This window comes from Podarcis muralis, chromosome 6 (genome assembly GCF_964188315.1).
Source record: "Podarcis muralis chromosome 6, rPodMur119.hap1.1, whole genome shotgun sequence".
NCBI classification, from domain to species: domain Eukaryota; kingdom Metazoa; phylum Chordata; class Lepidosauria; order Squamata; family Lacertidae; genus Podarcis; species Podarcis muralis.
In genome coordinates this window covers 92,712,684-92,736,146 of record NC_135660.1, presented here as the reverse complement: position 1 = coordinate 92,736,146, position 23,463 = coordinate 92,712,684, and the positions used below count along the sequence as shown (strand labels likewise).

Sequence of the window (23,463 nt, the reverse complement as noted above, 5' to 3'; positions counted from 1 at the left end):
GCTGGGACCGAGCAACAGCTCACCCCGTCACGGGGATTCGAACCGCTGACCTGATTGGCAAGTCCTAGGCTCTGTGGTTTAACCCACAGCGCCACCCGTGTCATTTGCTAGTTAAGGTGCGCAATAAGCTCTAGACAGATTTCAGTTAAAATCCCTTTTCCAGTGTAGTACAGGATACCTTCAATTAGATGACCCCTGAGCTCCCTTTCAATTCATGCTGTACAGATGGGCCGCAAAATTAATACTATTATCATTTATTAAATTTCTATACCACCCTTCATCAGAGGATCCTTGGGTGGTTTACAACATTAAACAGAAAAGGGCTGCGATAGTGGAAAAGCCAGTTTTATCTACTTTACTGAATTGGCTCCCACCTCCCTCCCTCTCTCCCATCCTCCCTCTTCCATCCGGGAAAGAGAAGGAAAGGAAAACCTGTAAAAGGCCGGGCATCGCCGCCTCTGGCTCGAGCATGCGCAGTGCCTGCTTTTGAAGGGCACAGTGGGCGGGGCAGGCCGGCGGTTGCCCGCAGGTCGCGAGCGGTGGGCGGAGCCAGAGCCTGGCTCCCGCCGCTCAAGGCGACGGGGTGAGAGGTCAGCGCGCGGCGGAGAAGCCGGCCAATGGGAGGCGGCCGGCCGGCTCCGAGGGGCGGGGCTTGCTGTGTTTTGTTCCTCGGTCAACGCGGAGCTCCACTCAGCTGCTTGGCGGCGGCGGCGGCTGGAGCTGCGCTCTGGTGAGGGGCTCGTAAGCGGCCGCCGCCGAGAGTCCCATAACGGGGCCCGTGAGGGCTGCTGCCGCCGCTTGCGCAGAGGGTAAGCTGCGCCTTTCCTTGTTTGTGACGCGTGAGCCGAAGTAACGTGGGAAACGGGGGACACGCGTCGAGGCTGGGCCGGAAGAGGAACGGGCCCCGCGCCTCAGGACACGCGCACGCGGTTTAGTAGCGTTGTAAATAATTGCCTTTTGGGGGGGTTGGGCGCCCAATGTTATTCAACGTTATTCTTTTTTCTTTTCCTTTCTCCTCCTGCGATGAGGCTACATTTTAATATTTTAATGTTGTATTTTAATTTTGTTTTTAAGTTGTATTCATTCAACTTGTTTTTTATTATTGCTTGTTATCCGCCCTGAGCCCGGCCTTGGCTGGGGAGGGCGGGGTATAAATAGAAATTATTATTATTATTATTATTATTATTAATGTGAGGAGCTTGGGGAGGGGGGTGTTGGTGTTTGTGAGGGGTGAGGGAGGCGTGCTGTAAACTCTTAACGGGTTGCCTTTGGTACCTGGAATAATATTCGGTGCTTTGCGGGCAGGGGTCCCGTTAGAGACTTCGCAAAAACCCGTTGATCTAAAGCAGCCTTTCTCAACGTCGAGGTGTATGGGGGGGCCCCGCGTTCCTATATCTTGTTGGACTATAACTCCCACCATCCCTAGTCAGCAGGGCCGGCAGTCAGGATTGATGGGAGTTGTAGTCCAACAGCGTCCAGGGACCCTGTCCCCGCCTCCCATGGCTTATCTAAAAAGTAAAGCAACACTTCCGTAAAAATGAAAAGCGGTTTCTTTCATATTTCAAACTATACTGGAAGGCATCTCTTTTAGGCAAATTATACATCATTGTGTGTGTTTACTAACTACTGCTTTAGCCTGATCCAAACAACAGCGGAAATGATACTTTTATTGGTTCATTTTTGTTATGTTTATTGTTGTCAGGGGTTCAGGAGCAGAGGCAAGGGCAAGGGAGGAAACAGAGAGCGAAGGGGAGGAGGCAGAAGAAAGGATGAGCGATGACGACGACCCGAGATCTCCGAGTCTCTCCAGTGAGTCGGAGGATTCACAGAAAGGAGCACCAGTGGCCAAAGCAAGGGGGGAGTTTAGGGGGGCACCCCAGGGAGATAGAGCCAGAGGGGAATCAGAGGAGAGCAGTTGGAGATCGGGTCCAGCGTCACCGCCAGAGAGCAGGGAAGAGGAAAGGAGCCAGGGGGCAAGCGCTGGCAGCTCACAGCAGGAGGGAGGGCACGAGTCAGGGGTGGCCACACCTCCATCTGGGAGCGAAGAAACGGTTAGACGGAAGGTGGAAGGTTGGGCGCGCGCGCCAAGTTCAAATGCACAGGAAGGAGGCGCAGTAGGCAGCCCGGAAAGAGAGCCGGGTCCTAAAGCCCGGCGCAAGGAGACAGGAGAGTCCGGGGGGTCAGCGTCCGAAGAATCCCGGAAGGAAGAGACCCAGGGGGGCAGAGGGACCCAGAGAAGAACAGTCAGGCGGAAAAGGTGGAGCAGGGCTAGGATATTAAGTTGGTGTACGAGGGGCGGAGATTCAGACGGAGCTTCGCCGATCTAGCTACTAGACGTAGGGTTGCACGCAGCAGCTTGAGAATGGAAACTGTAACTCAATAAAGACTTTTACTTAATGACCGTTGGCTAGCGTGATCCTCTGTGAGCTAGGATCTTGAAGCAACCCTGACAGTAAGCTCCGTCTCTCGTATTGTGGGCATCTACAGCCTCGAGGAGAGGAGAGAAGCAGGTGCCTACTAGTGAGCTCACGAACGGCAGCCGACATGACGGCTGAACAGCAGATAGCGGAACTCAGAGAAGCAGTGTCACAGCTGAATGCCGAGGCTCTCGCATCCAGGAAGAGAGAGGAGGACGCAGCTGCCGCCTACAGGGATCTCCAGGTCAGGTTGGAAGTGCTTACGAAGCAAGGGCAACAGACACCCAAACCAGAGGGGATTGGGTTGGGGAGACGCACAGGCGGTCTGGTCTCTCACTTCGATGGGAACCTGCAACAGTATCCCAATTTTAAAGCAGACGTACTGTGTGCACTGCAACTGCTGAGTAAAGATTTTAGAGATGAGCAAGAGAAAGTGGGGTTCATCATGTCTTATTTGCATGGGGATGCCAGAGCATGGCTGCGCAATTTATGGAGGGATAACGATCCGGCGCTCCAAAATGCGAATGCCTTTATTAAAGCGATGGATGCGTGTTTTTTATCAAGCATTGACGTGGATCTTGCTCGGCAACAGATTCATGGACTGAAGCAGGGAAGGGCCAGCGTACGGCAGTACCATGCCCGCTTTTTCGCCTTGGCCAGTGCCCTAGAATGGGACAGAGATGCGACCCCTGTAAGAGACCTTTTCTGGGAGGGACTAAACAGCTCTGTAAAAGATGAGATTGCGAGGGGGGAGAGACCCCGGACCACCCAGGAGGTCGTGCAGAGGGCGCTGGCAGTGGGGGTACGGCTGGAAGGACGTCCGTGGAGCAGGGACGAAGGGCGTGGAGGGCGCGAACCAGCCAGGGGCTCCTCCTTCTTTCCCAGAGAAGCAGCACGTACGCAATCCACGCCTCCGCCAGGGGGAGGAGCTGAACCGATGGAGGTTGGAGGTGCCAGGGCTCAGTCAGCAACCAGAGCCCTAGCACCAGCAGCAGTGAAAGCGAAGCCTCCTAGAGGGAACAGGAAGTGTTACGTCTGTGAGGAGCCAGGGCATATGGCGAAAGAGTGTCCCCAGAGGCTCCACAAGCTCACTGCAGCCTCAGCAATGGCGACTGCAGCAACGCAGCAAGGAGAACCACAGCAGGGAAACGACGCTGTCTGGCTGGAGGAAGAGGCACTGGGGCCCAGCCAGACGTATTAATGATGCAGTCCCCAGAGATTTTACAGCCCGTGAACCCCCTCCCGCCCAAACCAGTGGTGAGGCTCACCGCGTCGCTCCAGCTGCCCAATGGCATCACCATGGACGTGCCAATCACCATTGACTCAGGCAGCAATGCGGACTTTATAGGGCAGGACTTTGTCAACAAGCATGCTATACAGTTGCTGCCGGCCACACTGCCCCTGCAGGTTGTCACGGTGGATGGCAGGGAGCTGCTAGGAGGGCAAGTGGTGCAGCAGACGCCACCGATGGTGATGCGACTTGGGAATCACCAAGAAGTCATCAGCTTTAACGTCACTCAATTGTCGGACACGCCCATTGTGTTGGGCATGAGTTGGCTGGACAAACACAGCCCAACGCTGGCTTGGTACCAGAGGCAGCTGACCTTCGGCTCTTCCTTTTGTGCTGAACACTGCATCGTGCCCAGGCAGGAAGGAGAGGAAGAGGAGTCACAGCTACTGCTAGGCACGCTGCAAGCGATTCCCCACAAGTACGCAGAATTTTTGGAAGTTTTCTGCGAGAAGGAGGCAGACAGGCTACCCCCTCACAGGCCATATGACTGCAAGATTGACCTGCTGCCAGGGGCGGCGCTGCCTAAGGGGAGACTGTATTCCATGTCAGAGGACGAGCTGCAAGAACTCAAGGAGTTCATAGATCATAATTTGGAGCGCGGTTTCATCCGAGAGTCCAAGGCGGTGGGAGGCAGCCCGGTGTTCTTCGTTAAGAAGCGGGATACGCCCCAAAAGAGGCTCGTAGTGGATTACAGGATCTTGAACAGTGTGACTAAGCCGTCGGACTTCCCCATGCCCCGAATTGACGACCTCCTCGCAAAGGTGCGGAAGGGCAGAGTGTTCACCAAATTGGATCTGCGAGGTGCGTACAACCTCATTCGCATGCGGGAGGGAGACGAGTGGAAAACAGCCATGTTCACGCCACTGGGGACCTACGAATATAGAGTTATGCCTTTTGGATTGCAAAATGGCTCCCACGTTTTTCAAGCATTCATGCATCACGTGTTGGCGGGACTCCTCTACAAGACGTGCGTCTGTTTCTTAGATGACATCCTGATCTTTTCGGAGTCGCAACAGGAGCATGACAAACACGTCAAGGAAGTACTGAACAGGCTGAAGCACCATAGGCTCTACGCCAAGCTGGAGAAGTGCCAATTTGACGTGACGGAGGTGGATTTTCTGGGCTACAAGCTGTCTGACAAGGGGCTCGCCATGGACAGCGCCAAGGTTCGAGCGGTGTTGGATTGGAAGAGCCCGCGCAACCGGAAGGAGGTCCAACGGTTTGTCGGCTTTGCGAACTTCTATCGCAAGTTTATCAAGGGCTTCGCTATGCAGACGGCGGCCATCACTGACACGCTTAGCTCCAAGAAAAAGAAGTTCATTTGGACAGAGCAGGCGGAACAGTCCTTTCAGGCACTCAAGCGTCTCTTCGCGTCGGAAGAGCAGCTGCTTCATGTCAACCCCAGCAAGCCGATGAGGGTGGAGACTGACGCCTCGGACAGAGCCGTGGGGGCGGTCCTGCTGCAGAAAGACCCGCAGGGGGTGGGGCGACCGGGAGCGTTTTACTCCAGGAAGCTCAGCAAGTCCGAGCAGAACTACACCATATGGGACAGGGAGTTGCTGGCCATTCATGCAGCGTTCAAGGCGTGGAGGCACTTTCTGATCGGCGCCAAGCACACGGTGCAGGTTTGCACGGACCACAAGAACCTAGAGCACTGGCGCACGGCACAGTTCCTGAACCAGAGGCAGATACGTTGGGCTGAGTTCTTTGCGAACTTCGACTTCCGAATAGAGTATGTCCCGGGGGACACCAACATCATGGCGGACGCTCTCTCCCGCAAGCCACAGTATCTGGAGGAAGCAACGCCAGCGGCCGCCATGCACATCTTCGCACCAACAGTGTGGGCGTGCGCCGCGGCAACCGTGGATCTGGAGGCGGTGCGACGAGCGTTGCAAGGGGACTCCTTCGCGCGAGCAAAGATCTCAGAGGTGCAAAGGGGCAAAGCAGCGGCCGACGGTTTCCAGCTAAGAGATGGATTGCTCATCCGTAAAGGGGCCATCTACGTGCCGGGAGACGAACTTCGCGCCAAGGTGCTGCAGCAACTGCACGACGCGCCCACTGCAGGGCACTTCGGCAAGGAGAAGACGGTGGAACTAGTAGCCAGGGATTTCTGGTGGCCTGGAATGAGAAGGGAGGTCGCGGACTACGTGGCGAGGTGTGACACCTGCCAGAGGGCGAAGCCAGTGCTTAGACCGCCGGCCGGACTGTTGGAACCGCTGCAAACTCCGGCTGAACCTTGGGAGAGGGTGGCCCTGGACTTTGTCACGGATCTGCCCAGCTCGAGGGGCAAGACGGCAGTGCTGGTGGTGGTGGACTTGTTCTCCAAGATGGCACATTTCATTCCGTGTGCGAAGGTGGCCACGGCGGAACAAACCGCCAAACTGTTCATAGACCACGTGTTCAAGGTTCACGGTCTGCCACGGTCTATTCTGTCCGACCGGGGGCGGCAGTTCATCTCAAATTTCTGGCAGCGGCTGATGGGCTTCCTGAACGTCAAGATCAACCTGGCGTCGGCGAGACACCCGCAAACCAACGGGCAAGCAGAGCGGGTCAATGCCATCATGCAGCAGTACTTGAGGTGCTATGCAAATCAACAGCCTGCGACGTGGGTGGATTACCTGCCGCTCGCCGAGTTCGCTTACAACAACACGAAGCACGTGTCCACGGGGGTCACACCGTTCTTCGCCAACAACGGGAGGCACCCCAGAACCTTCCCGGGACTGGAAAGGCTGGGGGAAGGGGAGCCGCAGACGGCAGATGCGTTCGCGTCGGAACTGCAGGAAGTCCACGATCAGCTGAGGCGCCACCTGGAGCTGGCCAAGCACGCATACAAGGTACAAGCGGACAAACGCAGAAGGGTTGGCGAAGAGCTACACGTGGGGGACTGGGTCTGGTTAGCAGCCCACGCAGTGCCGGCCAGGTCGTTGGCCAAGAAGAAACTAGGGCATAAGCAACTGGGGCCCTATCAAGTCGAAGAGCAGGTCAACCCGGTGGCCTTCAGGCTGGCGCTTCCGGAGGGTTCCAGAATGCATCCGGTATTCCACAGATCGGTGCTCACTCCCTACAAGGCACCGCACAGGTTTCAGGAACCCGGAACGGCGCAGAGTCCGGCCAGAGACAGAACAGGGCACGCAGGAGTGGCACGGAAGGAGCGCATCAACGAAGTCACAGAGATTTTGGATTCCAGATGGGGGGAAGAAGGGGTAGAATACTTTCTCGCCAGGGAGGGCACCCCGGCCAGTGCGAACAGTTGGGTGCCGGACTACGCCTTGGACGAACCTCTGCTCAAAGACGAGTTTCATGCCCTCTTCCCACATAGACCGATGCCAGCAGACTTTTTCGACGACTGGCTTTTCACACCCACGCTTTCGGGCAGCACGTTCCGGGGGTTCGACTCTGACGAGGACCCGATACGAGACGTCCGTTCCCCGGAGGGGTCGCCCTCGGGATCTGCCTCAGAACCCTCGTATTGGTGGGACGACAAACCAGAGGAACAGTGGCGCAGGAAGTGGCAAGAAGGTCCAGGCCGAGCAACGCCGCCTGGAGGAAGCGAGGGAGAGACGGACATGGACATTTTCGGGGACGATCCAGGTTTCGAGCACGGCGGCACAGAGATGGAAGCAGAGGTGACCGTCGTCGACGAGAGAAGGGAGGAAGAACCGGAAGACTTCGGAGGGAGGCCCGCTACGGGAACCGAACGGTACCCGACATTCGTCTCCTTGACGCAGCAGCACCCAGCTCCAGCACCGGAAGGAGGGGAAGGGGGAGTGGGGGGCTTCGAGGGGGGGATGGATGTCAGGGGTTCAGGAGCAGAGGCAAGGGCAAGGGAGGAAACAGAGAGCGAAGGGGAGGAGGCAGAAGAAAGGATGAGCGATGACGACGACCCGAGATCTCCGAGTCTCTCCAGTGAGTCGGAGGATTCACAGAAAGGAGCACCAGTGGCCAAAGCAAGGGGGGAGTTTAGGGGGGCACCCCAGGGAGATAGAGCCAGAGGGGAATCAGAGGAGAGCAGTTGGAGATCGGGTCCAGCGTCACCGCCAGAGAGCAGGGAAGAGGAAAGGAGCCAGGGGGCAAGCGCTGGCAGCTCACAGCAGGAGGGAGGGCACGAGTCAGGGGTGGCCACACCTCCATCTGGGAGCGAAGAAACGGTTAGACGGAAGGTGGAAGGTTGGGCGCGCGCGCCAAGTTCAAATGCACAGGAAGGAGGCGCAGTAGGCAGCCCGGAAAGAGAGCCGGGTCCTAAAGCCCGGCGCAAGGAGACAGGAGAGTCCGGGGGGTCAGCGTCCGAAGAATCCCGGAAGGAAGAGACCCAGGGGGGCAGAGGGACCCAGAGAAGAACAGTCAGGCGGAAAAGGTGGAGCAGGGCTAGGATATTAAGTTGGTGTACGAGGGGCGGAGATTCAGACGGAGCTTCGCCGATCTAGCTACTAGACGTAGGGTTGCACGCAGCAGCTTGAGAATGGAAACTGTAACTCAATAAAGACTTTTACTTAATGACCGTTGGCTAGCGTGATCCTCTGTGAGCTAGGATCTTGAAGCAACCCTGACAATTGTTTATTTGTTTTTTTTTATATTGCAGTTTTATGTTGTGAGCCACCCTGAGATCTATGGAGGAAGGGTGGTATACAAATTTTTATAAATGGTGATGATAATAGTTATAAAAGGTAAAGGTACCCCTGCCCGTACGGGCCAGTCTTGACAGACTCTAGGGTTGTGCGCCCATCTCACTCAAGAGGCCGGGGGCCAGCGCTGTCCGGAGACACTTCCGGGTCACGTGGCCAGCGTGACAAGCTGCATCTGGCGAGCCAGAGCCGCACACGGGAACGCCGTTTACCTTCCCGCTATAAAGCGGTACCTATTTATCTACTTGCACTTTAAGGGTGCTTTCGAACTGCTAGGTGGGCAGGAGCTGGGACTGAAAGACGGGAGCTCACCCTGCCGCAGGGATTCGAACCGCCGACCATACGATCAGCAAGTCCTAGGCACTGTGGTTTTACCCACAGCACCACCCGCGTCCCTGATAATGATAGTAGTTATTATTATTTCTGAGGCAAATGGTTGGAGACCTTTAAGTGTTTAATTTGTCCGGTGATATTCAATTGGACCGATACGGCTTCAGTTCCACAGAACTCTTATCCGTTTTTTACTTGCGCAGCTTGTGAGAGTTCAGAGAAAAGTTAATTGTAATATGTGATCCATCATAAAACATGCAGGCAAAAGATGCTTATCAGTTACCATTGCTTTTCAGCTAATGATCCCGTGTAAGAAAACAGTGGTGCAAATTATCAGATGTGCCATATTCCATAAGAAATACGAAGCCATTCTGGTGCAATTTTCTAACTTGAATCTAGATCACATCTTCTCCAGGAGCTCCCAACATCATAGAATCGTAGAGTCTATGTAGTCCAACCCCCTGAAATGCAGGAATCTCAGCTAGATCATACATGCCAGACGCCCATCCAACTTTTGCTTAAAAGCCTACAAGGAAAGAAAGTCCACCATTTCTCATGGGAGTCTGATCCACTGTCAAACAGCTCTTAATGCCAGAAAATTCTTCCTCTTTGGTCAGAATCTCCTTTCTTGTAACTTGAACCCATTGATACAGGCCCTACCCTCCAGAGCAGGAGGTAACTTGCTCCATCTTACACATGACAACTCTTTAGATATTTGTTGTTGGCTATCATATCTTCTCTCAGAGTTGTCATAGTTATGACAATCAATGATGTCCCGGTAAAAAGGGGCCACAAATTCCCAAGAGAAATGAGACTGTGTTAAAATGAGAATCCGAGACCAGGGAGAAGAGTCGGTGGAAGAAGACTGGAAAAAGTTTAAAGATTATTTACTGAAACATTGTAAAATTAATGAATGTTAGAAGAATGTTGGAATGAAGTTACATGGCTTTAGTAGAAATGTTATAAGGAATTAAGTATAAATAGATTAATAGAATATTAAAGGAAAAAAATAAGGTTAGAATGTGTTAAGATAATTATAGGATAGAAAACAGAGGAAGATGGAAAGGAATTGCTGAAACAATTAACAGAAGTGGAATACAAAAAGGGAGGTGTGAGGAGGTCGTTGAAATAAGTGAATGAAAGATAAGATATTGAAATTGTTTGATGTGTTTTAAACTGGTTTTGTTTTGTTTTGTTAGTTTAATGTGTTGGTGTTATGTAGTGCTTTTGTATTGTATTGTATTGTGTGTTTTTTGTAGTGTTTAAATTGTTGGAAAAGTAATAAATATTATTTTCAAAAAAAGGGGGGGGGAAATAAAAATAAAATGAGAGTGAAGAGGGTTGAAGGGTTGTTTTCTACCTCTTTTCATTCAGAGAAAGTTTGCAGTTTAATAGGGTGTTTTCAAATCATCTGAAAAATATTAACCTACTGATTTTAGCATGGCCAAATGGTTGTGCATGACAGAAATGTCATGCTTCTCAGAGATAGTTGCCTGGGGAAAAATAAAAAAATGTCCAGTAGTACCTTAGAGACCAACTACGTTTGTTCTGGGTATAAGCTTTTGTGTGGCATGCACACTCCTTCAGATACATGCATGCCTGGGAAAAGTTAATTAAAACTGTGAAACTGCCTAGTTCAGAAATGTGGAATTTTAAGCCTCAAACCTACATTGATCCTCCAGGCCATTTCAGCCAAGACATGACCGCCTGCCCGGCACCTCATACTATATTTATATTTTCAGGTGTGGGGAGGTAAAGACACAGCATTGCTGAAAGTGTGAGCATGCTAAACACTGGACAAAGATGATCAACTGATTGCTGGGGCTTGCAAAGCACAGGACTTTGTGCTTTCTGGCATACTTTGATTTCAAACCACATGGGCAAACAATGGGTCTCTTGGTCCATGGGGAGTGCTAGGGAAAATAAGGATCTGGCCTGCTGCCCAAATCCAGTTCTCCAATCCTGGCCTAGTTTGCCTTGGTACTGCATCTATTCATCAAGTTACTAATTTTTATGAATCGTTTTTAGAAATGTTTATATTTTTCCATAGAAAACTGTAGGAGTGGAAAGTTTTCTGTGCGCATCATTGTGAGTAGACCCATTTGTGAAGAAGAAGAAGAAGAAGAGTTTGGATTTGATATCCCGCCTTTCACTCCCTTTTTGAGGAGTCTCAAAGCGGCTAACATTCTCCTTTCCCTTCCTCCCCCACAACAAACACTCTGTGAGATGAGTGGGGCTGAGAGACTTCAAAGAAGTGTGACTGGCCCAAGGTCACCCAGCAGCTGCAGGCGGAGGTTGCGGAGACGCGAACCTGGTTCCCCAGATTACGAGACTACCGCTCTTAACCACTACACCACACTGGCTCTGGTGTGGCTCTACCTTAGTGGCAGCCATTAGGTGTGTTTCTGCTCTTAAGCTGTGACCAACCCTGAATGGGAGTCCTTTCCAGTTAATCTGATTTGATTTGGGTTCTACTAGAGCAGATAAAATTTTTTTTGTAGCATGCAGATCTATTGGAATGTATCTTTGTCTTGAGCTTTGAATATCTGATGCAGCTGCAGAAAACTTCATGTGGTTATCCAATCGTGCTTAAGCTAAATATTTGTTACTTGTTTTTTTTAGAAATGTACACAACGCGCTGAGGAACTGTACCCATCTAGAAGATGAAGGCAAAACTTCTGAAGTGCCCATACCCAGAAGTGGTTGGCTAATACTGGAAGAAGGTGCCTGTGCCTCCAGCACTCAAAAGTGTAAGCAGCAAGAGACCATGGTAACGCTAATAACGGAAAAGCTGCAAAATCAGACTTTGGATGACCTGACATGTAAAACATTCAATATTAATCTGGTAAGAATATCCTTGTGCATTATCATAGTGTGCGCATCTTAGGGGGGGGGAATATTCCCAAGCATATGAATTGCATTCAGGTGGAGGCATGGCAGTTTCCCCTTATTCATGATGGGTGCTCCACATTGCTTTGGGAGAAGGCTTTCCCCCCTTTTACTACGGAGGCAGCAGCAATCGGCTTTAGTTGCTCCAAAAGAGAGGACCCCCTCTCTGCCCTTCCAGAAAAGCCATGCTACATGATAGAGGTGCAGGGTCTGAACAGAGCCCTGGGCAGTTTTCCCCAAAAAGTTGGCAACGCCATAAACCTCGAAAATGCCTTGATCTGCTTTAGCAGGTACCTAAAAAGGTAAAGGACCCCTGACAGTTAAGTCCAGTCACAAACGACTCTGGGGTTGCGGCGCTCATCTCGCTTTATTGGCCGAGGGAGACGGCATACAGCTTCCGGGTCATGTGGCCAGCATGACTAAGCCACTTCTGGTGAAACCAGAGCAGCACACGGAAACGCCGTTTACCTTCCCGCCAGAGCGGTACCTATTTATCTACTTGCACTTTGATGTGCTTTTGAACTGCTAGGTTGGCAGGAGCTAGGACACAGCAACGGTAGCTCACACCGTCGCGGGGACTCGAACCGCCGACCTTCCAGTCGGCAAGCCCTAGGCTCAGTCCCCCCGCCCAGCTGTACAGAAAGGATTGCTCAAATTCCCCTTAACCTTTCCAAATATAACCCTAAACCTCAAAGGTGAACACAAATGGGTAGATCTCGCAATGCTTCTGAAAGGAACTTGAATTTGAATCCATAATTTGGGGGAGGTGCCCCCAGGAGGCCTCTCTATCCCTGTGTGTGAATTTGCTGCACATTGGTATTTCCTTGCACCTGCCTAAATACCGTATTTTTCGCCCTATAGGACGCACTTTTCCCCCTCCAAAAATGAAGGGGAAATGTGTGTGCGTCCTATGGGGCAAATGCAGGCTTCAGGAAGCCATTCCGCAAGCCGTGGGAGCCCGCGGGAGTTCCCCCTGGGCTCCCACGGCTTGCACAGCGCTGCCTGCACCCCGAAGCCCCGGGGGCTTGCGGAGAGCAGCCTGTTCTGGGGGCTGGGGTCGGGGGAAGCTCGGGTTCCCCCGCTCCAGCCTAGCGCCTTGGGGGGAAAATAAATTTCCCCCCTTTATTTCCCCCCCAAAATACTAGGTGCGTCTTATGGGCCAGTGCACCCTATGGGGCAAAAAATACGGTAATGCGCTTGACAGTCCTATCACTCCTGCTTTTCAGCTTTCTTCGAATTACTTCACCCTTATTGAGAGGCTCTCTTTTGAATTGAAATGACCTTGTTGGACTTAGTGGACAGTTTTTTTTGTTCTGCTTTAATCTGTTTTAATCACAGTTACAAAGTGATTTGACAGGGTTATCATTTTGCATCAGATATTTATTATCGGGGGTCTAGATGTCTATTTGTGAAGCACAATATTCAATTCAAAAGCCTTAGGTTGATTTCTAACAGTGTGACGTATGGAGGGAAGGACTATAAGTATTTAAGTATGTATATTTGGGAGTAAGCCTTATTGAACTCAGTGGAACGTGCTTCTGAGTAAAATATACATGCATATAGCTTAGCCTTGATAGGCATTGCTGCTTGCTGTTTTATTTCAAAATGGAGGCAACCACTAACCAACTGACAACTTCACTTGGAGAATTGTACAGTATTTATCTTTCTCTTATTTCAGTACTCACCTGAGAAGCAGAATGAAAGTCATAGCCTGCTCCCATTTGAAATTAGTGGTAAGTTCTAAGATTTTGGGCTGTCTTTGAGATCATGTTCTAAATATAACTAAGAAATAGCATTGAGCAAGCTGTTGTTTGGGCACAGAATGCTTGGTGACCAAAGGGAAATGGGAGAACCTGGGGTGGGTGTGAGGAAGGAATATTCTGAGCAGGAGCTTCTGTTCTGCAACATTTTGTAGCCGGTCTCACTTGCTTTTAGTTGTTTAATTACCTATTTGTTGCGTGTTTCATTAACATACACAAACATTACTTTATTTGTCTGCTGTTTTTCCATACTTCACACCATGCTCAAGGAAGCTTACAACATGAAAAAAATACACAGCTACAACATAACAAAAGTAGTCATAAACAATAAGTTAAACAATTAAAAATACAAAACTAAACTGAACAATTTCCATATGAATGATATGAGGAAACTAAAATATTTGAGTTTTAAACTAAAATACAGTGGTACCTCGCAAGACGAATGCCTCGCAAGACGGAAATTCGCAAGACGAAAGGGTTTTTGGTTTTTTGAGTTGCTTCGCAAGACGAATTTCCCTATGGGCTTGCTTCGCAAGATGGAAACGTCTTGCAAGTTTGTTTCCTTTTTTAAAGCCGTTAATACAGTTGCGACTTGACTTCGAGGAGCAACTCATAGCACGTGGTGTGGTAGCCTTTTTTGAGGTTTTTGAAGACTGGTGATTTTTGAAACTTTTCCGAAACCGTGCTTCGCAAGACGAAAAATTCGCAAGATGAAAATCTCACAGAACGAATTAATTTCGTCTTGCGAGGCACCACTGTGAAGATACAAAAAACCAACAGCAACAACTCTTCCCCCACCATAATCCCCCAAACAGTACCACAGCCCAAGTGTCCGTTCAGCAGCCTTCACTTTGTAGCTGGAGTCCATCCATGCCCTGCCTCCCAGGCTTGGAGGGGAGCGGAAGGCCTCGGCTCAGTATACCTGAAGGAGTGTCTCCATCCCCATCGTTCAGCCTGGACACTGAGGTCCAGCTCTGAGGGCCTTGTGGCGGTTCCCTCCCTGTGAGAAATGAGGTTACAGGGAACCAGGCAGAGGGCCTTCTCGGTGGTGGCACCCTCCCTGTGGATCCCCCTCCCATCAGATGTCAAAGAAATAAACAACTATCTGGCTTTTAGAAGACATCTGAAGGCAGCCCTGTTTAGGGAAGCTTTTAATGTTTGAAGTTTTATTCTGTTTTTAATGTTCTGTTGAAAGCCGCCCAGAGTGGCTGGGGAAACCCAGCCAGATGGGCAGGGTATAAATAATAAAATTATTATTATTATTATTATTATTATTATTATTATTATTATTCCAGGACTCTCAGCCAAATTCTTTAGTTTTCCTATTTTCAAGACAGAAGCTTGCTGTTGGCTGCATTTTGGGCTAATACTCTCAACTTTCTATAGAGACGCTAAACTTTGTGAAACCCAGTGTTTTTCATGTATATTTTCATGAATGTGAGAGATGAATGGACCGCGAGGCATTCTGAGAAAGAAGCCAGACTATATTTGGAAAGAAACGAAACAGTTTGAAGAGGCTGCTGCCTTGGTGAATGTGGTTGTATTGCTTCATGATAGCATGATAGCAGGCAAAACATCAGGGAAACACAACAATTCAAAATAAAGAACCCATTACCATGAAAAAACAACCGTAGATACCAGCATAATCGTATGAAAATTAAAGCTACCGTACTTGCCAATCAGAAGGTCGGCGGTTTGAATCCCCATGACGGGGTGAGCTCTCGTTGTTTGGTCCCTGCTCCTGCCAACCTAGCAGTTCGAAAACGCGTCAAAGTGCAAGTAGATAAATAGGTACCGCTCCGGCGGGAAGGTAAACGGCGTTTCCGTGCGCTGCTCTGGTTCGCCAGAAGCGGCTTAGTCATGCTGGCCACATGACCCAGAAGCTGTATACCGGCTCCCTTGGCCAATAAAGCGAGATGAGCGCCGCAACCCCAGAGTCGGTCATGACTGGACCTAATGGTCAGGGGTCCCTTTACCTTTAATTACTTTAAGATTGGACACGTTAATACTAGAGATGTTGAAATAAAACCTTAAATTTAAACTGCTTTGAAGAATTAAGTATTTAGATAAACTAACAGGAAGGATTCGAAACCGGCGAGACCAGAAATTCACGGAAGACTGGAGTAAATTTACGGACTATTTGAAAAGTGTTTGTGAAGAACAGACGACGTTTGTAGGGTTGCAAGAAGTTTTGTGAGGAGTATTATTAGAAGTATTGTAAAAATGGAGAAGGGGGAGGATGATTTGTTAAGAGATGTAAAGGCAATATAAAGTTAAGAAATGCCTAAGAAGTGGTTAAAACGGTGGATCATCAGAGCTGCTAATGGAAGTCCAAAAAGATTGTATAAGTGATAAGCTTTGTGGTACATTTTATAATTTACATGTTAAAATTAATAAAAAACATTATAAAAAAAGAAGAAGAATTAAGTATTTTACTATAGTATGCAGTTGAAATGCCTCCTGGTGTAAGTCAGGTGATGTGCTATAGAACAGTGGGTTTATGTTTCACAAGCTCTGCTACCTTGCTTTTTGAAGCCACCTCGTGGGAATGTTTGCCTTTTCCCTCCCTCCGTCTCTCCCTCCCTCCCTCCCCTCGCTTTGTGGCATAAAATTAATAATACTGCTGACTTGATGGCAAACTTTTTCCTTTCTTTTTCACCCCCATTTCTGCTCAGCAGAAGAAGGCCCTTGGAATTCGTCCCATGGGGACTGTCGGGCCAGAACTGAACCAAACAAGAAGTCCGTTTCTTCTTTGCCGTTGTGTCCTTTCAGTTCGAGCGCGACCCGTGTGGATTTACACTGGCAGCAAGAATCGCCGGGCCAGTCTCTCGTCTCGGGGTGGATAAGTGAACTCAGTCTGAACGAGAAGTCCAGGCACCCGCTGACGCCCCCTACCAAGCGCCACTGCAGGTCGCTCTCCGAACCAGATGAGCTGGTTCGGTGCCGATCGCCGTGGAAACCCGGCAGCTCAAAGATCTGGACTCCTGTGTCGAAGAGGCGGTGCCACAGCGGAGGCAGCACCACTTTGCAGCGATGCAATAGCCACGGGAGCACCGCTTCAAAGCCAAACGCATGCACCGGCCTGCCCCACTGTGGGCATTCTTGGAATAATGTCATCCAAATCGCCAACCTCAACACTTCACCTGTTCCCAGGCCGTCCTCTGCTAGCAGTGGCTTTGTAGACTGCAGCGAAGGAAGCTCCACTTCGAGTATTCGTTGGAATTCCGGAAGGTCTTACGACTTTAATCCGAGACGCCGCCTTTCCCTGTCCCAGGAACATATTACTGGGACGGGAAATAACTTGTCTTCAGCCAGCAGCACTCCCACTTCCACGCCAGAGCTCATTCGGCGTCAGGGTTTACTGAGATGCCGCTCACAGCCTTGTGTCCTCAACGAGAAGAAAAGCAGACTCAAGCGTAGGCGAGAAGAAGACGTCCGATGGAATCGCCCCTCGTTGGACTTTTTAAAAATGACTCGGGTGAGATTGTCTGTCTGCATTTAAACCTATGCTATACAGCTAGTAAAAGGGACGCAGGTGGCGCTGTGGGTTAAACCACAGAGCCTAGGACTTGCCGATCAGAAGGTCGGCGGTTCGAATCCCCGTGACAGGGTGAGCTCCCGTTGCTCGGTCCCTGCTCCTGACAACCAGCAGTTCGAAAGCACGTCAAAGTGCACGTAGATAAATAGGTACCACTCCAGCGGGAAGGTAAACAACGTTTCCTTTCGCTGCTGTGGTTTGCCAGAAGTCATGCTGGCCACATGACCCGGAAGCTGTATGCCGGCTCCCTTGGCCAATAAAGCGAGATGAGTGCCGCAACCCTAGAGTCGGCCACGACTGGACCTAATGGTCAGGGGTCCCTTTACCTTTATACAGCTACAAATAGGATGGTCCTCTTTAGCTAGGTCTCTAGTTCCTCTGTTAATCTAGTGCCTTTTTACACCTTCTGGGGAGGGGATAAATACTGTGGCATTACACAAAGTTGAAAAAAAAAGAAAAAGCAGGATTTGTTCCCTGAAACTTTGAATTGGCTTTTGTGGCAGGCGATTATCTCAAAATCCAAGTTATCTACCCAGTGAGTTGGAGAAACTGTTGTTGTAGTAATCTTAATTTTTCAAGTGAGACTTGAAAGCAATACCGGGCAGAGGGCCCTCTCGGCAGTGGCGCCCTCCCCATGGAACGGCCTCCCATCAGATGTCAGGGAGATAAAGAATTACACAGCTTTTAGAAGACATCTGAAGGCAGTCCCGTTCTGGGAGGTTTTTAATGTCTGACACTTTTTTTATATATATTTTGCTGGAAGCCACCCAGAGTGGCTGGGGAAACACAGCCAGATGGGCAGGGCACAAATAATAATAATAATAATAATAATAATAATAATAATAATAATTTATTATTTGTACCCCGCCCATCTGGCTGGGTTTCCCCAGCCACTCTGGGCGGCTTCCAACAAAGATGAAAAATACACAAAAATGTCACGTATTAAAAACTTCCCTGAACAGGGCTGCCTTCAGATGTCTTCTGAATGTCAGGTAGTTGTTTATCGCTTTGACATCTGATGGGAGGACGTTCCACAGGGCGGGCGCCACTACCGAGAAGGCCCTCTGCCTGGTTCCCTGTAACTTGGCTTCTCGCAGTGAGGGAACCCCCAGAAGGCCCTCGGAACTGGACCTCAGTGTCCGGGCAGAACGATGGGGGAGGAGACGCTCCTTCAGGTATACTGGACCGAGGCCGTTTAGGGCTTTAAAGGTCAGCACCAACACTTTGAATTGTGCTCGGAAACGTACTGGGAGCCAATGTAGGTCTTTCAAGACCGGTGTTATATGGTCTCGGCGGCCGCCCCCAGTCACCAGTCTAGCTGCCGCATTCTGGATTAGTTGTAGTTTCCGGGTCACCTTCAAAGGTAGCCCCACGTAGAGCGCATTGCAGTAGTCCAAGCGGGAGATAACCAGAGCATGCACCACTCTGGCGAGACAGTTTGCGGGCAGATAGAGTCTCAGCCTGCGTACCAGGTCGAGCTGGTAAACAGCTGCCCTGGACACAGATTGGACCTGTGCCTCCATGGACAGCTGTGAGTCCAAAATGACTCCCAGGCTGTGCACCTGGTCCTTCAGGGTCACAGTTACCCCATTCAGGACCAGGGAGTCCTCCACACCAGCCCGCCCCCTGTCCCCCAAAAACAGTACTTCTGTCTTGTCAGGATTCAACCTCAATCTGTTAGCTGCCATCCATCCTCCAACTGCATCCAATAATAGAGATTATTATTATTATTATTATTAGGCAGGGCACAAACAATAGAGGAGTTGTTGTTGTTATTATTATTATCATCATCATCATCATCATCATTACATACTTAAGCCAGTTGGTTTATGCAAACATATGCGTAACAACTTTCATAAAAAACCATTGTATCTAATCATTTAACAGGGTTCAGATACAATCTCCAAGGTGTCCTCCAGCAAAAATGTAAATCCCAGTAGCTGCAGCCCTTCATGAGTAAAGTTTTCCATTGGCCTTGAAGGCAGGGTCAAGATCAGCACCCAGGGGGGCAACTGCTGAGGCCATAGCAGGGTCCCCTGCTGCTGTCCACTGACTGCAGTGGGCCGAAGTGAGGGGCTCTAACCTTTTCCCTTTTTGCAGCCTGGTTTTGAGAGGACTGCTTGCTGGTCAGCTGCAGAAAGCAGCCATGCTAACTCTCTGACAATGCTCTTCCCTCTGGAGGGTTGCTATGTCAGGCCTTGGGGCTGCTGCTTCCCATTTTACTGCTGCTGCAGGACCATCTTGCTACCCAGTAAGCATTGTCGGTGTGCATGTGCGATGGGGAGGGGGAATAAGGGTGCACTGCTTGGTATCCCTAAAACTGTAGCTGGTCCTGCTTAGCTTCCACCAGTTCAAAACAGAGGAATAACTACTGCTAGTGGTAGCTAGTGGTTTAAAATAATAATAATAATTGGGAGTTTGTGCTAGATCTAGGTGTTGCTGATTGGCAGTGTTGCCCTAGTGTAAAAGGTAAAGGTACCCCTGCCGGTACGGGCCAGTCTTGACAGACTCTGGGGTTGTGCGCCCATCTCACTCAAGAGGCCGAGGGCCAGCGCTGTCCGGAGACACTTCCGAGTCACGTGGCTAGCGTGGCTATTTTCAACATTTTCAACTACATACTATTTCATAATCTATATTTTATATCCACCCATAGTATTTTTTACGTTACAAGTGAGATTAGAATCCTGCTAATGTTTTCATCTGCTTACGGCGGTCTCCTAAATAAATTATAATGTTTTCCCATTCTTTTTTAAAGTTTTTGTCCTCTTGGTTCCCCTGTGATTTTTAATTGCGTGCTTTTTAATTACAGACTCTCAGAAATTCAAAAAGTCTCTGCTCGCTTGATTATGAGGATGATGAAAATGACGAGGCACAAGCGAAGACCATTGTCTCATCTCCATGCGACTCGAATGACCTTATGAACATAAATACTCCCGATTTCAGCCGGGAAGAGGAGGATGACACCAAGCACCGTGGCTCACAGCAAGCCGGCTTCAGCAAAAAGGAAGAGGCTGCTATGTGTGAAAGTGAAGAGGAGACCAGTGACTGTGAGAGCGTCGAAGAAGGCATTTTTCCTCTGGACTGTGAAGGTCTAGATCTAGAGCAGATTGAAAACAACTGAGACAGACGCCCGCCAAAAGAGGGGATTTTTATTTTGCCGGCAGAAATGTTAGCAGATAACATTGCTATGTCTGTGAGTTTCTGCTTGTACATGCTGTCAACGTGTAGGAAATGTTTCAAGTGGGGATAATAAGGGCATTTAGCTCCGGATGGTAGATCTTTAGGAGGTGGTAGATCTTTGGATCTGGACAACTCCCAATGTCTCGTGTTTCTCTCCCCCCCCCCCCCCCAGCTCAGTAATTCTTGGAACGGCATTCCGTGCTGTAACCTGGATGTAGTGATTCCTGTTGAGGATTTAATGTCTCTCGCTAAGGAGTCTAACTTGCAAGTCAGTAACATAATCAAATGGCTTACATGATTGATCCAAAACCTGCAACTGCTTGTTTGGTCGGTTGCTTTGAACTTCATGTAGAAACGACTTTCTGTATGAGTTACAGTTGGTTCACACACCAGTGTCGCCACTGAATGTCCATTTGACTTGTGCTTGCCTGTCTTTGCATGGAATAATCCGCATGTGAGCCAGAAGTTTACACATACCAGGTTATTCCTGATTGCCAAAGTAGTCTTTCTTAGAGCTGCCCAGTCATGGAGATCTTAGCAGCCGGGTGTTAAGAGAATACAGGTTTACCTTCCCATCCATGTGCCATTTTTTCCCATGGGAACACAGAGGGCACGAGAAGGCATAAGAACATTCATGCATAGAAAATGTTGGCACATAGCACCTTCTATGATTCTTTCTCTCAAAACCTTCCGGTTACCTTTTTCCGATTGAAATGGTTTTGTAGCCTGAAGCAATGCTGGATTGGATTGCCAGTCGTTGCCCACTGCCTTGGTCTTTCTGCGGTTAAGAGGAATGTATGACAAAAAGCACTTGACGAACTTCTAGGAAGGGAATTTGGAATGATGTTCCCCAGGAGGTAATATTTTCAGCAATATTAGAAGGAAGCTGGTCCTTGAATTAAATAAATGACATTTTGCTTTGCACTTTTGTCTGAACTCTTTTTTTTTTAAAAAAATAGAATTTATGTAACATTTTTTGTATTCTATTTACAACCCACTTTTGTGAATTGGAAGTTGCTTGAAGCTCTGTTCTTTGACTCGCGTGTAGCAGTCAAAACTTCCCAACAATGAGAGGAGGGTTAAAGGTAAAGGGACCCCTGACCATTAGGTCCAGTCGTGGCCAACTCTGGGGTTGCGCCGCTCATCTCGCTTTATTGGCCGAGGGAGCCAGCGTACAGCTTCTGGGTCATGTGGCCAGCATGACTAAGCCGCTTCTGGCGAACCAGAGCAGCGCACGGAAACGCCGTTTACCTTTCCACCGGAGTGGTACCTATTTATCTACTTGCACTTTGACGTGCTTTTGAACTGCTAGGTTGGCAGGAGCAGGGACCGAGCAACGGGAGCTCACCCTGTCACGGGGATTCGAACCGCCGACCTTCTGATCGGGAAGTCCTAGGCTCTGTGGTTTAACCCACAGCACCACACTTGTCTCGAGAAGAGGGTTACTAAGATGTAACAACAACAACAACAACAACATTTTATTTATACCCCGCCCTTCCTGGTTCAAACCGGGCTCAGGGCGGCTAACAACAAATTTAAAACACTTAATTATAAAAGCAGCATAAAATACAGTATAAAAACACGAATAATAATAAAATTCAAAAATCAATTTAGGGGTAATAAGCATTAGATAATCCCCAGGGCTAGCTGGCTGAATTGGTCCTACTTGGGCCAGCAAGGAGGCCAGGGGGAGAATCAGCTGTGGGGTCTCAGAGCAGGTAATCTTCATAAAAGGGGAGAGGGAGGGAAGAGAAGGGAAATAAAATATCAGGCTGAATTCAAATTAAAGGCCAGGTGGATGCTGATGTTTCCGAGAGCAATAAATGTTTAATGCAACAAAGACATCATACACAGTTATGGACCAAGGTTTTTTTGATCAGTGACTGTACGCAGGTGTTTCGAACATGTTGGGAAGGATAGCTGGCCCCGCTCACCCCATCCGGCTTTTTTCTTCCGTTCTCTACCCCCTAAATGTGCTGATCCTGAGCTCTTCCCTGTGAAAAGATCCTGCTGCAAAAACCTCGTAAATAAATGTAACACCATGTTCTCGGGCGTTGTTAGGCTGTGAATGCTGTCTTGGAAACGTTTAGCTGATCGCTGTTTAAAAAGGAGAGCTTTACTAAATGGAGGTGGCAAACCTGAATAAAACACACAGCCTAACAGGCTGTTTTTGGCTATGTAACTTCTATTTCAAACACAATTCAACATACAATATCTCACAAAGTGTGATTCCGTAGATCATACAAGAATATGAGTGTGCACGGCTGATGAAGCCCGGTTGGGCGAAACAAGGTATTATCCTGGAATCCTTGTCGGGCCGTATCTTCAAGTTTTTCATCTGATCCGATATCTACATACAAGGAATATTAGAATCCTCAAAGCAGCGATACGTGGGACATCATAAGATAAGCATACCATATTGTGGTTATTGCCAATATGCCGATTTAGGAACCAAATGGACTTTTATCTCCCGACCATCCATTGGACTTTAATTTCTCTTGTTATGTTCTGTTTGCATGATGTGCTGGTCTATGGAATTAACACTTTGTGAGATACTGTATGTTGAATTGTGTTTGAAACAGAAGTTACATAGTCAAAAACAGCCTGTTACGTTGTGTGTGTTGTTACCAGGATTGTATTTATGTAACCCAAGGTTTAGTAGTGTTTTGCATAAACCTGAATAAAAGGCAGAGGTGGATTATGAACCCAAAACTCTAACGCCCCTATTTTAATTCCTTTTAATTCCCCCTCCCTACACCAATATTTTCTACCCTGCCACCTAAAGGGGGGGGGGAAAGTTCTTAGTCTTGTCTCTGCCTGCATGAAACACTTCTGCCGTGCAATAAATCTGAAGAGGACCTCAATACTTTGCTCCCTTGTCTCCAGGAAGAGTGGGATTATTATGAAAATAAAATAAAAAAGAAGCTGGATGGCCAGGAATTCTTTTGCTGTGAATCCTGCACTGCAGGGGTTGGCCTAAATTGAGCCTTCCAGCACTACAGATCTACGATTCTATGTGTTGCGTACAGGTCACCGCTAGATGGCAGTTACGTTCCACTTAAAACACAGCCCTGCTTCCTGCGGTTTCTGGCGGAGATCTCATTTTGGGGTTGTCTGCAACTCCATTCTCAAAATTGCATCAGAACCGGGTTCCTCTGTTTGCCGCATGTCTTGTTACACAGATGTATTGTTGAGTGGAGCAATAATTTGGGCGGCATGGTGGCATCTCCTAGTGTGACCAGCAAGTTCCATGCAACTGAGTTTGCTGGATTACCTGCTTTGTTGTGGACTCAGACATCGTTGTTGCATTGTGCAGAGAAGAAGGCGACATTCAGGTTGCGCGCTGATTCCCTCCTTAATAGCAGGACCTCCATGCAAGGGGCATTTATAATAATTTCATATTTATACCCACCCATCTGGCTGGGTTTCCCTTGCC

The 23,463-nt window shown here is 49.1% G+C and overlaps 1 protein-coding gene across 2 annotated transcripts; it reads left to right on the top strand.

The window, feature by feature from the left end:
- The first annotated feature begins 659 nt into the window (after nt 1-659).
- On the top strand, nt 660-20,951 carry FAM53A (family with sequence similarity 53 member A). Of its 2 annotated transcripts, none has more exons than XM_028728840.2 (5): nt 660-809; nt 11,283-11,505; nt 13,228-13,282; nt 15,988-16,787; nt 19,657-20,951. In XM_028728840.2, the coding sequence occupies exons 2-5, from the start codon at nt 11,428-11,430 to the stop codon at nt 19,966-19,968; spliced, it is 1,245 nt and encodes a 414-aa protein (XP_028584673.2). In that variant the 5' UTR covers nt 660-809; nt 11,283-11,427; the 3' UTR covers nt 19,969-20,951. The 2 variants fall into 2 exon arrangements, with proteins under 2 accessions (XP_028584673.2, XP_028584672.2); XM_028728839.2 differs by having other exon boundaries at nt 661-809; nt 15,985-16,787.
- Nucleotides 20,952-23,463: the final 2,512 nt, after the last annotated feature.

Bases quoted from the DNA above. Each gene is read 5' to 3' on its own strand.
- FAM53A (XM_028728839.2), top strand. From the start codon at position 11,428: ATGGTAACGCTAATAACGGAAAAGCTGCAAAATCAGACTTTGGATGAC. The intron at 11,506-13,227 runs GTAAGAATATCC...CTCTTATTTCAG, and splicing joins AAACATTCAATATTAATCTG to TACTCACCTGAGAAGCAGAA. The intron at 16,788-19,656 runs GTGAGATTGTCT...TTTTAATTACAG, and splicing joins ACTTTTTAAAAATGACTCGG to ACTCTCAGAAATTCAAAAAG.